Genomic DNA, 15,626 nt, shown 5'->3' on the forward strand with positions numbered 1-15,626 from the left:
AATTTTGTTCCTACCAGCTATAAACTTTAATATGCACTACAGAAAGATTCAACAGCAGCTCAAACTTTGGGAAACTGTATTTTCAAAGAATTAGTGGAGAAATTTCTCTTCCACAGCAAAAAGAATTGTCCAAGCTGGTGGACTCAGCAAAAGCCATTTGTACTCCCAAGTTTTGGTATGTAACAAGTGGGTGACCATGAACCTTCCATTTAACCTCTCAAAGACTCTGAAAGGCAATTTCTGGAACTTTGGTCCTGTTTTGGAAGAATCTGCCTTTACAAAAACATACAGCAGGCTGGAGTGAGAAAGATGTATGGGAATGTTAGCCAGAGTGCTTTCAGAGCCTCTCTCTTCTACTCAGACTATGCCATCTAGTACCTTTCTATCAATGTAACATTAGATCAAATTAGACATTTAATTAATGTAACCATTAGACCAAAGCATTCTTCTCTCTTCTTTTCATGAAATTGAAACAAGTCATAATGCCAAAAACATTAAGCCACACTGTTAATTGCTTTTTTTAATTGCTTTTTTTTTCTGCCATCAGAGTGGCCTTAGCACAAAAACAGAAAATGGCAGAAACTAGTCTGCTCTAATTTGAAATTTAAAATACCCTATTGAGGGAAAATGAGTAGTAGAATTCTGAAAACATATTTAAGTCAGTATATTTTCCTTGTTTTCTCTCATTCTGATATTTTACTTCTTTCTAATTCCAGCACTTTCAGCTAGTGTAGCCTGGGAATGTCATCATCTTACCTTTGTCATTTGAATCGGCACCAAAACAATCAAAGTCAAATGCCAAAGACTGCTAAATATTTTCTACCATCTTAACAATTAGAGACTGAAATGTTAATTATTTTACAAAAAGGTCGAAGGCTTTCAAAAAAAATATATCATTATGCTCTTAAAATATGCCCAAGGTTCTATTATAAACAGCTTTACTTCACACAAGTGCTTTAACAGAAGTTCCTTTTTGGCAGATTTGGTTTTGACATGCATCACTACAGGCGTTACTGTTCCTGACAAACAGATCTCTCATTCCTCCAGCAGCTAAGTCACCTATTACCATTTTGATTTGCATTTCTTTTTAATGTGATCAGTTACTGTTTAAACGATCACATGCCTATTTTCTCAGGGGATTACATGAGGTTTTAAATTAACTAAAAGCATTGGAAGACCCGTCATAACACTTTTGGTTTTTTTAAAATGTTGTTTTAGATCATTTGCCCTGCTCTGACACCCAAACGTTCTGACATTTAAAGCAGTACTATAGGGACACACAAGTGTGGATAAATCTTTATTGCCATAACTTTTTTCTTTAATTCTTTTTTCTTTTTTTTTTTCAAAAAATGAGCATTGGGTTTTCAATAGGTTGTAGCTTTACGTCTTTATATGTACAACATTACAACTGCATATTTTAATAATAATGAAGTTAGTGATGCTTTGATAACTCAACACAGTGTATTTATAAAATGAATTTTTATCAAAATACACTTTTCACTGGGATAATAAATAAAATCCTGTGAAACCCACCTACACAAAGTTAATTTTAACTCTGGTAGAACCCGATGTGGTACACAGTCCATTAACTACTATGTTTGCCCCTTTATCCCCCTACTGATGCTCATCTTCTGGGGTAAGAAAACACTTTTTCCCCCTGTTGTTGTGTGACCTCATTCAACATCATCTTCAGCCAAGCACTGTGCACTTACAATTCTCTGTAAGAAGGAGAAAAACTCATTCACAATTATATAAGATTGACAGTAGGCAACTGATTATCAAGCAATGTAATTTTACACTGAAAATTAAGCTGTGTGATTACTGAGAAACCTGATTAATGTTAAAAATTGTAATCTATTTGACATAAGGTTTTAAAGCCACCTCTGTGGAAGTAATACACTGCAGTAGCTACCAAAGCTGAAGTCAGATAAGTGATGTGGCTCTGGGCAGCCTGGTCTGGTGGTTGGCGACCCTGCACGCAGCAGGGGGCTTGAAACTAGATGATCATTGTGGTCCTTTTCAACCCAGGCCATTCTATGATGTATTCTGTGACATCTATGGTTTTTGCTTTCTCTCACTAAATGTTTTTGCTCCACTGCCTCCTTTATATCTCATTTAGCTGATGCTTTTCAGTGCTTTTACTAACAATTAGAACCTTAAACTGAAACGTAACCACACCTGAGCTGTAATGACAGCTGACTGATAAACACAGAGTGTCTGCTTCATGTGAGACAATGTCCTGAGGGAGTTCCCTTGGAATTCCAAGATTCTCTTGCTAGCAGATTGTCAATGTTACCTGCACAGTAATCAGTCTAAAAAGAAGTGCATTTTATATACACAGCTACCAGCACTTTTATCACCTGGAAAACTTTCCAAAACTGTCAAGTGCTTTGGTGTTGATACATTCCGTGTTGATAGCCACCAAAACCAACAGGTTAATTCTGACAGACTTTTATAGCACTTACAGATACTTAAATGTCATTTTAAAAAAGCTGAGATTCAAGACCCAATGCAAGAAAGTTACCTTTTTTTTCAGACCCAACTTCCATCTGGGAAACAGTGGATCTGCTTATGCAATAAGATGCCCACAGTTGTCTCTACTTTAATAGCTTAGCATACTCTGTGCATAAGAGAATTTTTGTATTCCTATTTTAACTTGTTTGCTATCAATGCCATGCAATACTTTCCATACGTTTTCATATTTTGTTCCATGTGAAAAACCTTTTTGTCTAACTGAACATTTAAGAAAACCAATCATAAAAACCAATACCCAAGGCTAACGTAGCACGTGACAGAAGAAGCTCAGTTACCTTCCAACCTCAACAACACAGAGTGTTTTACATACCTGGCTTATTGTAGGGAGCTTAGTTAGAAGCATTTGAAACACTGGTGGTGGAAGAGTCTGCTGTAGAACTTGCAGTAGCTGCTGCGGCTGTCCACACACAGCAATGGCATTGGTCAAGTGATCAACACCTTTCTCATATTCACCTGTGTGACAAATCATAACGTTTGGAGAACAAACCTCTTCCACAGCATGAAGCTTTTACAAAAAACATCCACCAACAGCGGATTGAACAACTTAGAATTACACCACATTTCTTTTCTCCTCCCCTTGTTGAATCTTCTGAACACAGAAGGTTAGAAAAAAGCAACCAAACCTAAGAGAGGATCAATTGACTCCCCAATGACAGAAATCTAGTAAAAGGTTTAAAAAAAAAATGTTATTTTTACCACTTACCCTTCAAAAGAAATTATGCTATTACCTTGAGCTAGTAGTTCCTCCCCAAGCTGGATCTCCTCAAGAAAAAACTTCTGAACAGCTTCAGCATCTTTCAGATCAGGCAGCTGTAACACACACAGTAAAACTGAAGCTGGCCCTTAAACTTCAGTTAATAATTCAGCACAAAACGTTCTCAGCCAAAACCAAACAAATACAATCATATGTTTACATGGAAACTCAAAAAAGAATTGTATGTATCACTACTAAGATAAACATAAGCGCAGCAATATTGAAAATCAGACTCAAGTCTCCAATCATTGCATTATACATCCATAGAGGGACAGAGTCTGAAATACCTCTACTTGGTTTATTAAGTATACAGTTTTGTAGCAAATATAATTTCCAAAGTGTGTTATGTTCATCACAGAATGCATTAAGATAAATTTATCTCTTCTTAAAGGAACCATTGGCAACAAGAAAACAGATCAGCAAATTCCATTTGTACCACAACAATCTCCCAAGTTTAGATACAAGTCTATCTCATCCATGTTTCTTACATCTGGAAAGTGCTCGTGGACCCACTACAAAAAGGAAAACATCTTCAAGTCACACAGGAAATGTTATGGCTTCTATGGTTTTCCACCTGACTCGGAAAAGGAACGACATATTTTCATATGGTTATTTGTGAAAGCTTTAAAAAAAATCTAAAGGCTGCATATCTGCAGAAAGGTTTGTAACGTAGGGATCAAAACAGAGAAGTCGCCCTCTAAACAAACCTCACAAGCAAGCCTGATACAAATAAAACGTTTTTCAAAACAGTGCTGCATTACTGAACACAGTATTACCTTGGAAAGCCCTGCTCTCTCTTTGGCAAGCTTCTGTTTCTTCCTTCCTGTAAGAATAATAACACGTGTTTTTTAATTTGCAGTTTAAAAAGACTTCAGATGATAGCTCTAAAAAGTGAATGAGTCAAAGTCAATTTCAAAACAAGAAAACATTAATATATTCCAAATACTGAGGACTCAACACAAGAATGCAACCTGCTCTCTGCAACAGAGTACCATTCAGAGGTCTAATGAGGGCTGGCACATTGATTCAGAATGGCAATTCCTCTCCTGCTGCCTATCCTCAACACCAACTGCGCAGAGCCTGTGCTCACATCTTCCTCATGCACTGAGAAGTAAAGGGAATTAAGCTAATACAGGATTCTTCTACGTGAATTTCCAGCAATCATAAGCCACAGAACTGCCTACAAGGCAAGGCTACCCAATGTCAAGCCACGTTCATTCTGAAATACACCACTGCACCACCAGCAGAATAGCAGCTGCTTTGCTTTAGCAGAGGTTTGGGAACTAATTACATAGGAGCAGGATCTCACCGTCCCACAGCAAAAGCATTACCAGAGCACACATTCCTGAAACTAAATAACTGAGGAGAGCAAATGGTGACAGGCAAAACAAACATTTACAGGCTCAATCATTCAACCTGAAGACATAAAGTTGGTCTACAACAGAAAAGTGCAGCATTCCAGCACAACTAGTGTAATTAAAATGATATGAAGCTTGTTTGTAATGCAATTGGGCAGGTATAACAATATTTTATGATAGTGGTTATGCATACAAGAATAATTATCCCAACGTAAGTTCAGTAATACTGGTGATTTCCTTAGAACCACTTTGTTTGTTCACCAACTGAAACAGTTACACCAATGTAACTTGATGTAACTTGATGTAACTTGGTATGGCCCACTTGGTCAAGTAACTGTGCTCCTGGTCCTCAGAGTCAGCTCCATGAACACCCACCTACCTCGAGCAGCTGCCACACAGCCCTTGTCTGGCTTCTGACACAATTTTACACGTTGGAAATACTTCTGAACAACATGACTAAAGTTAAGAATTCGAGACTGTCCACACGATGAAGACGTCCAGGAAATCATTTCCTAGCAGTGACAACGTAACATGAAATCTACGGGTGAGATCAAACGTTCCTTTCATAAAGGGAATGCACGTTCTAACCGCATGGATCATCCTTTCATCTTCCTTGGTACCTTCCTAACCCCTCACCCTTGAGTTTCTACAACATACTGACCTGTATATAAAATTTCACATAATTACACACAGGAAAATGTTGTCATATAGAACCCTTGCTATTGTAACAATACCACTGTTTTCTATTTTATTAAATACAAATTCACCTTCTGAAAGTTGATGACTTCAGTTTGCCCGCTCCCAATTTTGTGAAGCATTCATCTGCACAGAGCTTTAAAGTGCATTAGCACACCATGACAGTTGTTCTAATACAACACACCAGCTCTCGTGCTGCACAGACCTCACAGCTTTTCAGGTCCAGCTCTTGTGCATGGAAAGCTTCCCATGCAAACCAGTGGGTAACTTGATGCTCAAGTAGTGGAGGCAGAACTCCATGCACCGCACCAGCAGCACAGAAGCCAGTCCCACAAAAACAGAGACCATTCACCTCTCCTGCTCTCATCTGCTGTGCAAGAACTGACCAGCTCCCAGTGTTTCCAGCTTTACTATCCTTTGGCCCCAAGACTAAGCACCAAAACTAGGGACAAAAAACTAATTAAGAACGCTGTGTGTACTAAATAAACAAGATTAAGACATCGGAAAACCAAAGTCCAGGAGTTCTTGCAGACTCTCACGAAATTGGTTCATCTCCTGAAATCCCAGTCTGGCTGCTTTCATTTTACTTACTGCATGCCTTCACAACGCAGACTTTAGTCCTGATGCTGCTTAAACAAAGGGATGTCAATTACAACCGAGATGGCAAAAAGCGTTATCAGTTCTTTGTTTGCCAGCTGGTATTTGACCAAATGCAGCAGGCAATCTATCCTTTGATACATGGGAGCTCTGTCCCTCCCAGGCTTTGCTGACATTGCATTAGAGAGGCTGAAACAATAATCTTATCCTAAGAACACTAGTTGAGACGACCTGCTCTAAATTTCACTGTTAAACAGCACATCTTCATCCAAGGAACTGCAACTGGCTGCTGCACTTGATCCTGCTTGTTAAACATTCTACAGATCAAGCTTTGCCATCCAGCAATAAAAACGCTGTCATGATCACCAGGTCACTGACTGCACCTACACTGAAGGAAAAATAACAGTATTAAAGAACAAGAAAAAAAACCCTGAGCATTCTCTAAAGCCTTACAACTGAAAGCTGCCCAGTGTGTTGTGGCTAAGGATCTCTATCTTTCTGTTCTGTCTTCCAAATAGCAGCCACTCCATATCAAACCACGACGGATTTCTTTCACTTCTAAAGCAAATATAAATTTCTAATACAGCAAGGTTAAGCAGCATTCATGGAACAAGTGTAAGATTTGTTCAGAATTTTACTTGATGAGAACTCGGAAAATGAAAACAAACAAGATGCAAAATCCCTGCCAGAGCTTCTGTACAAATGTTATGAAACGCATAGAATTGTATCATAGAAGCACAGGCTGGCTTAGGTTGGAAGGGCCCTTAAAGATAATCCAGCCTCAACCCCCCCACTGCTGTAAGCAGGGCTGCCCCCCACCAGCTCAGGCTGCCGAGGGCCCCATCCAACCTACCCTAGGGCGTCTCCAGGGATGGGGCACCCACAGCTTCTCCGGGCAGCTGTGCCAGGGCCTCACCACACTCTGAGTAAAGAATTTCTTCCTAGCATCTAACCTGAATCTCCTCTCTTTTAGCTTAAAGTCATTCCCCATTCCCTCTTGTCCTCTCACGATCAGACTACGAAAACAGACAGCCCTCCTCCTGTTTATAACCTCCCTTCAAGTACTGGAAAACTGCAGCAAGGCCTCCCCACAGCCTTCTCTTCTCCAGGCTGAACAAGGTCAGTGCCCTCAGCCTTTCTTCAGAAGAGAGATGCTCCAGCCCTCTGATTATCTTCGTGGCCCTCTTCTAAAGCTGCTCCAATGGCTCAGCATCTAAGCACACAATGATTCTGCCAAACCCCAGTTTTCCATGCAATACCAGTCAACTATGCTGAAATTTGCCAACCTTGCACCGTGGGACAAAAAGTACCTGGAGGAAACAAAACTGTTTCTGCTATCCCAGATCACGAGCAATGGCTCTTTCATCAGCAAAATGTGCTGATCACATTACAGTTGCTTGCTAGGAAAATCTACTTTGAGAGTGATTCCTGACCTTCAGCAAAGTGACTGGAGGAACACACCTATTCTCGGGGTAGAATCAAGCCACAGCTCTCAGCCTGCTTCTCATTATTCAAATACCTCGCACAACTCGCTCTCACAGTAAAGCTAAATTTAAAACTTCCTCAACCGCTCATTTATTTAAATGTTGAAGACGTGAAATAACGAGGAGCCACAGGACAGGAGCTCCGCGTTTTGGATCAATCACCGGTTCGCTCTGGCATTCGTTCTTATGCCTGGAGGCCAGGGGGCAGCCACCAGGAGGGTTTGGAATGCGGCGGCTAAGATGTCCGAGGGCCGCCGTTCGCTCGCGCCGCAGCGCAGGAGCGGCTTCGCGATCAGACCGCAGCTTTATCCGATCGCCCTCCGAACGCCGGGAAACGAGCGCCGCCACGTAAAGCGCGACAGCGACAGGCCCCGTCGAAGCGGGATGAACAGATCGCCGCACGGGGCGGAGGATGTAACCCCAAGCCGCGCTCCCGACGCGCACAGCCCGCGTTAGGCGCTCACACCACGCGGCGCAGGGGCCGAAGAGCGCGGGGCCGCAGAAGCCGGGCCGGGAGGGCCGCGGAGCCGCCACGTGCCGCCGCCCCGCGCGGGAGCCGGGCGGGGGAGGGGCGGCCCGGACACTCACGCTCCCGCAGCCGGTTCTTGAAATTCGGGTCGCTCCGCCTCTTGCGGTCGAAGTAGATGCAGTAGCCGATGAAGAGGGCCCCGCAGAGGCCCGCGGCGATGGCGCCGGTCTTGCCCACCATCATGGTGCCCGGCGCCGCGGGAAGGCGCCGCCGCCCCCGCCCTCCGCAAGGCCGGCGCCGAGCTCCGCAGGCACCTTGGGGCGAGCGGGCGGCGAGAAAGGACCCCGCCTCGCTTCCGCTGCGTCATCAGCCCGCGCCGGAGGGCGGCTTCCTCGGTGCCTGCCGGGCGGCGGGGCCCGCGGCGCATGCGCGAGCGGCTGAACGCTCCGTGCAATCCTCACCCTTCCGGCGCCCTTCTTCCCTACCGGCAGGGAGAGGGCGGCGCGGTCGAGGTACGGTAAGGACAGAGACAGGACGCGACAGAACGCCCTTGTACTCATCGGCTTTATTAAAAAGAACCAATTTTTTTTTTAATTTTTTTTTTTTTTTTTTTTTAACATAGCTAGCTGTTCAAAAGGCTATTTGTTTTTCCCACCTTTCTTTTTACTAATGCTTTTCAGTCTTTTGGGCTTGGTGCTCTTTTTGGCTGGATTTGCTTTTTCGCCAACAAATGAATCATGAGAGCCTGACTTGTTTTTCAGCATGGTTTGAGTTCTGTCCTTAGGGCCGCGAGACCGACTGGTGGTGCTTTTCTGTGGGGCTTTGTCCTTCTCAGAGCAGCGTTTCACGCGGAGTTTTCGTCCCATCAGGTCAGAGTTGTTGAGCTTCAGAGCGAGATGTACAGCATCCGTATTCTGTGAGAACAGACATCCACTTGAAAAGCAGCACACTCCAGTTGATGACTTCCAAATAAAAGGCTGCCTTTCTTTAATTCTGTCAGGCAGGTTTTTACAATGGAGAGCACCTGACTGCCTTTACTTCCATAATGTCAAATCTGGTCAGAAGTCACGCACCCACAGGGCTTATGCCCTGGGGCATGTGTTCTTGAAAGGGAACTCTGAAACACCTTACACTAGTCATAGGAGAGAGATAGAAACTGGGGACAAAGAAGATCTTGGGCTGCAGGAAATAAACTGAGTAAGATGAGTCTGGGAGAAAAGCATGAAAAAGCAGTGTTTAGGGAGCTGGAGAAATGGCTGCAGGAAAGAATTCACTTACATTTGGAAACATAACCAACGGGAAAACACTGCTGTTACACCATGTGAATTCGTTTTTTTCTCTATTACATCTTTCCCTTTCTTTCATCAGCGTTTTGCAACTTTTCTTTGTCCTCAACCTAAAATAATTGCCACAGGTCTGGAGGAAGCTACTTTTAACACACAAAACAGCGCTACCGTCTGACATCGCGTACGTATTTTAAAAAAACAAGTGTTAGCTAAGGCCATAACAGCAATTCCCAATTCTGATTTGGACAAGTGTCCTGAAGTCTGACACTCATACATACCTCAAACAGAACGTAGCCAAAGCCTTTGCCCATGCCACTCTGTCTGTCGCGCACAATTCGCACCGCCACTACATCTCCGCAGTCAGCAAAGTGCTCTCGCACAGCGCTGTCACTGATGTCTGCAGGCAAGCACAGCAAGACACGTCTCTTCAGAGAGACAGCTTTAGAAGCCTAGCCTAAATCCAAACCATTTACCAATTTAGGTACGCAAACATATTTAAATCACAGAACCACAGAACCACTCAGGCTGGAAAAGACCTCAAAGATCATCGAGTCCAACCACGACCCAACCATACTACCCTAACTAACAACCCTCTGCTAAATCATGTTCCTGAGCACCGCATCCAAATGGATTGTAAACACATTCAGGACCTATAAAATTAAGTTCACAAATATCAGTGTTTCAGAGAAATTCCAACAGCTTAACACTGTAGACAGTGTGGAAATTCTAAGCCATCACTGCGTATGATTCAAAAGTGGTTTGCAAATGCTGGTGCTTGTGGACTTTATATAAGGACTGTTTCCTCTGACACTCATTGGTCCCCTACCTTTGAAAAGTGCAATACAAATCACAAATAAGAATGAAGACCAAAGTACATTTTTTCAAATAATTTCAGTTATGGGTTAAACACAGTGGAAATGAAGATTCAAGCAACATTTTTGAAACTCCTTCTTATGCCATAATCTATTTCTGAGAATTAATACTGATGATACCAAACCTGAGCTAGCAGTTCCTGAAACTTGATGCTCAGTGACTGGACTAAATGTTATCTGAATGGGGGAAAAGGGATTTAATACGACTATTCTGATAATGGTCACACACGTGAGGCTTTTTCAGTCTCATGCCTATGCAACCAGAAAGACAAGTGGGATGTAAAAGTACTAAAGCACAGGTTAGTCTTCTGTACAGGCACGCTTTATTCTATAGTAACTCTCTTTACGTGGATATGCCTCTGCACTAGGGAGTATCTGAATTTAACAGTGAGGGTTTAATTTTATGGGAATCAAGTTATTGGCACAGGACGTGCCTTCATCCCTCACCACACCCCAAAGTAAGTTATCCCAAGCATCCTCACTCCATTAATACCCTCACATGAACCAAACCTGACGGTGATCCCTTCATTTACTCAGAAGCAGCTGAATATTCATTAAGCACTGACCTGAACTACACAGCGAACACCTCCACTCAGCTAACAACTCACAGCAAACAGCTGCCTGCACAGTCACTCATCCTGTGGCTCACAGATGAACATCAAAATTAGAAGCTGTCCCTGTGTATCACTTGGAAGTGGTTCACAAGTACAAGCACGCATTCGGCAGTTTATTAAGCTGTGACATATGCAGCTTAGTCATATTTATTTAAGAAATGTGAAGTAACAATAAGAAATAGAAGTGCTTGCAGTTCTAGAAATATAACAGAAGAAAACAATTAATGTGCAGCACCTGCTGAAAACTCACCCCTTTTGGTGCCTCTGTCAAAAAATAAAAGTGCTATTTTAAAAGATTCCAACAAATGATAGTTAGCTACCTAAACATGGTACCTTAAACAATAAATAAAAGAATCCTAACGTCACTGTATTCCATAAGCACTAAACAACAAGGCAAGATGTTCCAATTTACTTACCATACGCGAGATTTCCCAAGAATACAGATCGCTTGTTGTCATGCTAAAGAAAACAAGAGGTTGAAAGCCACTAAGTCATTTGTTACAGCAAAACACAGAACGTGGGTTCGTGTCACACACTACTTACCAAACTGTTGTTTGATGCACCGTCAACTCTGATGTGAAATCCACTAGCAACTTCTGTTCCATTTCTTTTGTAATCAAAAGAAAAAGTTCTTAAAATTAAACGATGAATCATTGCTTCATTTAAAAAGTCACTGCATAGCATTTTTGCAAAAGGCAAATTTACTTTCAAGCTTGAAATACCATCTTTGTTTTAATACAAGCAAAGAACAGGAGGCAGATTAAATTTATCTTTAAACACTCTGCATATCTGCCTTCTCAACAGGCACGAGGAACAAAGCTGAGACTTACTTTTTTAGAGCCTTAACAGCAGCATGTTCTTCTTTAAACACGACGTAAGCATTAATGTACTTCACGTTAGGATGAATCTTACGCCTGGAATGGGAAAAAGACACTTTTTAACCAATTCTGATACTATGCTGTGCACAAGCACTTCTTGTTAAACAACTGACATCTCCCCTGTTTTGCATGCAGTAGCAACTTCAATTCCTGTAAAGCACATTCTGTTGAAAAGAGTTCCAACTGTACATCTTACACAGCATGTGTACGGACCCCAATTCAGCTTCCTCAGCTCATAAGTACACCCAAAGGAATTAAGGACAACTACTGTCTACCTCCTTCCTAAAATATAAGAAATGCAACCTAACATAATTATTTACTGCTAACACTAGGCTTATAATTCCTTATCACTTGTCAAAGTGTAAAATCAAAGAAACGAAAGACAAAAAAAAAAGGCAACAGCAAAACAATGAACAACAAGCACTTTAAAAAAAACATTTTGTCTTTGAAAAACAAAGCACAAAACTCAGAAGCAGAACCTACTTTATGGCTGCTAACTTTCTGGATAAAGCAACTTCTGCTGGAACCTTTAAGATAAAAAAAAAGCTTTCATTAAGTAATCACAGTGACAACATAACATATCACAACTATTTTGTCCTTGAAGAGAAAGTCAAACAAACACCACTGCCACTTAGCATTATGTAGCCAGTGCACTGAGCAAATGGATATTCCTGATGATCTAGAAATATCTCAAAATTATACAGCTTGTTTTGGCCTAGTCTGTTTCTTGAGTTCCAAGAGAACTATCTTCTCCCATTCCATACTGTACACAGAGTTAAATGAATATGCCTTTGCTGCTGCAATTAAAAAACAGCTTAATAATACTGTAGTTAAATCAGCAATAATAAGGGCCTTCTCAGAGAAAAACTACAGCTTTGATGGTACAAACTGCTGTTATGGGAACAATATGGGAACAAAACGTGATGAAAGGTGCCTCTGCAGTAATATCACCAGTGCTTCTTCTAATGGTAAAAATACACTCACCTAAACCTGCTTCTAAATTAATGAAGATACAAGCCTTAGGAACAGTATCCCATAAGGTCAGAAAAGCAGATGCCATGTAACATCAGAGAAAATAACGTACCACAGAACGGAATCGAATGGATTCTATTTGTCCATATTCTTTGAAAAGAGACTTCAGCATCTGAACAGAAAACATAACAGATGTTCAGTGTATTTCTGCATCCTGATAATAAGCTACTGTTGGGCACGCACTACCAAGATGGTTTTTATACTGTTTTCATTTCACTCGTGCAAAGTATGTTAACAGGCTACTAAAAACATGCCAACAACTTGCAAGCATTTCTTTGTTTTCCGTGACCACTTCTTATTCTATGGACTGCCAAAACTGAATTAATATCCCTAACTACTGAGGATGGTACAAATTTAAAACATTGTGCAAAAATCTGAAGTATTATTTCTGCTCAAGCAAGTTGCAGCTTTGTACTTATAGCTCTCATTTATTACATAGATTTTAGTTGAAGGGAAAAGTTCTTCACAGAGAGCGGTGAGGAGTTGGAACAAGCTGTCCAGATAGGTTGTGGATGCCTGGAAGTGTTTGAGGCCAGGTTGGACAGAACCCTGGGCAAGCTGGTCTAATATTAAATGGGGAGGCTGGCGGCCCTGCCTGCATCAGAGAGGTTGGAGCTTTGTGATCCTTTGAGGTCCCTTCCAACCTAAGCCGTTCTACGATTCATTCTATGATTCTATGAAGAAGAAATCAACAAACTCTACTGAAGCAACACAACTGCATCCACTGCTGTAAAAAGCCCAACTCCACTAAAACAAAAAAGACTGTGTCTGAAGGTTTCTGATAATGAGCATTATTTCCCACTTTCACAACAAGAGATTTTAGTCATAAGCACATGTGAGATCCTAAGTGGAAACATTCCCTTAAAGCAAGGGCTGTCATGATCTTTTCCATTCCTTTAGCTGACAGATTCCATTCACGTACCTGAGCAGTATAGTTGACAGGCAGATTTCCAACAAACACCGTTCTTTTGTTTTTAATCATTTCTTCAGCCTCGTTCTTTTTCTTCTCTTGTTTCACAGTTCTGCCTGTACCTGAATTAATATCACTCTTGGCGACAGCATGAGAAGCCCGTTTTTTTTGCTTTGCTTTGCTCTGAAACAGTTTTCGCTCTTCATCTTCATCTGCCTGTTCTAAAGCACTCTCCCTTTTCAGGAAAAGACAAGCAAATTGTAACTGATGAGAAAGAACGGGACATTTGAGGCAAGAATTAACGCCTCTAAGAGAGGTATTTCAACTTATATTTTAAATTGTCATGCTCAACATAAAAAATTCAAATGTTATTTTTTCCTCCAGTGCAGAAAATAAACTTATCTGACTGTTATATGATACAGAAAACTATTTGCTATCCCAGGCCAAGGAATCCACTACTAGTTAGATGTAGTTAAGAAAGAATTCAGAAGATTACTCTAAAATTGAAGGGAAAAAAAGAGTCATCATTGCATGCCAGAAATAAGATAAGGCTTCTTCCCAGCATCTATTACATCCACAACCATCTTTTGAGATCCACCCTTATACTAACAGATCTCTGTCTGCAGAAACCTTTTCTTGGATATGGAAAATGCAACAACAACACCAGAAAGTGGACACGATATGAGCCCCAAGAGCTATAATCAGTCAAACATTGCTATCCAGGAATTGAATGGAGAGGCTTCCTGCTTGAGCTGACAGCGCCTCGGCTCACCCTGCATGTTTACAGGAACAGGCAATGCAACAGAACAGTTTGGTTCACAACAGAGGCCAGCAGACCAAGGACAACCAGCTCAGGCCCGCAGACTGCTCTGCTAAAGGTGCCTCTGAGTGCAGCTCTGAAGGCATCACTGTGAGCCAGGGAGCACACGATACCTCAGCCTGCAGCCCTGCCAGCTCTCTGACAGAGGCTTTGGTTCCATGAGCCAAGGGCCTGCCTCTAGCAGGAACACAAAGTATTGAACACCTTCTGGTGTAAACTATTTGACATTTCCACAAGCTGCTTAAAAATAGTACTTTAAAACACAAGGTTGGGAGGAAAAGTAGACTAAAATTTCACTGTTTTGTTTCCTGGTTAAGATAGGCTTTTTTCTTTAATCTCTCATTAAGAAGGTACCATCTACACACCTCTTTGCCAACTTCTCCTCTGCTTTTGAAAGCTCCTTCTTTCTGGTTTTCTTCACTTTCTTAGGAGGTTCTTCTCTGACAGAAGAGCTCTGTCCCTCTGACACCTTCTCTGCTTCTGTATGCTTTCTTTTCCTATTTTCCTTTTTCAAAAAGTCAAAGAAACTAACTTGAGAAACAAAGTTCCAGAAATCCCCTACAACTGTTTTACAAATCGCAGTTTATTTGGAACACCGTTTATTTATCAGCTCTATCTTGAGCTCGGGGGCTGGCCCAGCTGCACGCCTCCTCCTGCGATGCACAGAGGGGCACAGAGTCCGTCACGGCGGCATTCTGCTATGCAGCTACGAGGCCACGTAGATCGATCGCATCGGGCCGACCCAGCCCCAACCCAGCACTGGGAAGGGGGGCAAGTCGGGACTATCCAAACCCCACCGCAAAATCTCTCACCGATATTTAAAAACCCCGCCCTCACACCGAGGCGCACGCGGTGGGAGACGGCTCCGATGTCCCGGTACGCAGAGCTTACCCTGGGCACGGCCACCAACATGGGCGGCGGGGCGGCGGCACGGAACAGACCAGCCAGGGGCCGCACCGCCGCCGCCCCGCCCGAGAAGAGGCTGCCGACCACCTGCCCCACCACGTAGTCCCCGCACAGGGCCCTGCACAGGAGAACGGCGTCAGCGGTCGCCCCGCAACGGCCGCTCCACGGGGCAACACCGCCGCGCGGCGGCAGAAGGGGAGGGAAGGGGAATGGGAGGGGGCAGAGCGCGCGGTAACGCACCCGGCGGGCGACTCCGCGGCTCCTCGGGGCGCCGCCATGATGGGGACGCGCGCGGCAGGAAGAGAGGGTGCGGGACTTCCGGCTGCCGCAGGGCGCGGGCAGGGCCGTGGCTGCGTCGGGAGGGTTGTGACACCTACCTGGGGGCGGGTAGGGGAGGGTCGCGCGGTGCGCCGAG

The 15,626-nt window shown here is 43.0% G+C and overlaps 2 protein-coding genes and 1 non-coding gene across 3 annotated transcripts; all 3 read right to left on the minus strand.

Annotated features, from left to right (window-relative positions):
• Window positions 1-1,284: 1,284 nt before the first annotated feature.
• TOMM20 (translocase of outer mitochondrial membrane 20) lies at window positions 1,285-8,174 on the minus strand. The gene is made up of 5 exons (XM_042821332.1): window positions 8,013-8,174; window positions 4,066-4,112; window positions 3,264-3,345; window positions 2,846-2,988; window positions 1,285-1,718 (listed from the first exon to the last, which is right to left on the minus strand). The coding sequence occupies exons 1-5, from the start codon at window positions 8,134-8,136 to the stop codon at window positions 1,674-1,676; spliced, it is 441 nt and encodes a 146-aa protein (XP_042677266.1). The 5' UTR covers window positions 8,137-8,174; the 3' UTR covers window positions 1,285-1,673.
• LOC122166676 lies at window positions 7,522-7,656 on the minus strand. Its single transcript, XR_006170861.1, has one exon. It is a non-coding gene; the product is annotated as a small nucleolar RNA SNORA14 (small nucleolar RNA).
• A 299-nt stretch (window positions 8,175-8,473) lies between the features above and the next one.
• RBM34 (RNA binding motif protein 34) lies at window positions 8,474-15,508 on the minus strand. Its single transcript, XM_042827965.1, has 11 exons — window positions 15,452-15,508; window positions 15,197-15,329; window positions 14,671-14,810; window positions 13,498-13,720; window positions 12,628-12,687; window positions 12,027-12,070; window positions 11,496-11,579; window positions 11,209-11,272; window positions 11,082-11,124; window positions 9,458-9,576; window positions 8,474-8,807 (listed from the first exon to the last, which is right to left on the minus strand). The coding sequence occupies exons 1-11, from the start codon at window positions 15,487-15,489 to the stop codon at window positions 8,532-8,534; spliced, it is 1,224 nt and encodes a 407-aa protein (XP_042683899.1). The 5' UTR covers window positions 15,490-15,508; the 3' UTR covers window positions 8,474-8,531.
• Between the last annotated feature and the right edge of the window lie 118 nt (window positions 15,509-15,626).

Source organism: Centrocercus urophasianus, unplaced genomic scaffold (genome assembly GCF_019232065.1).
Source record: "Centrocercus urophasianus isolate 14NV4802_14NV808 unplaced genomic scaffold, USGS_Curo_1.0 seq_10, whole genome shotgun sequence".
NCBI lineage: Eukaryota > Metazoa > Chordata > Aves > Galliformes > Phasianidae > Centrocercus > Centrocercus urophasianus.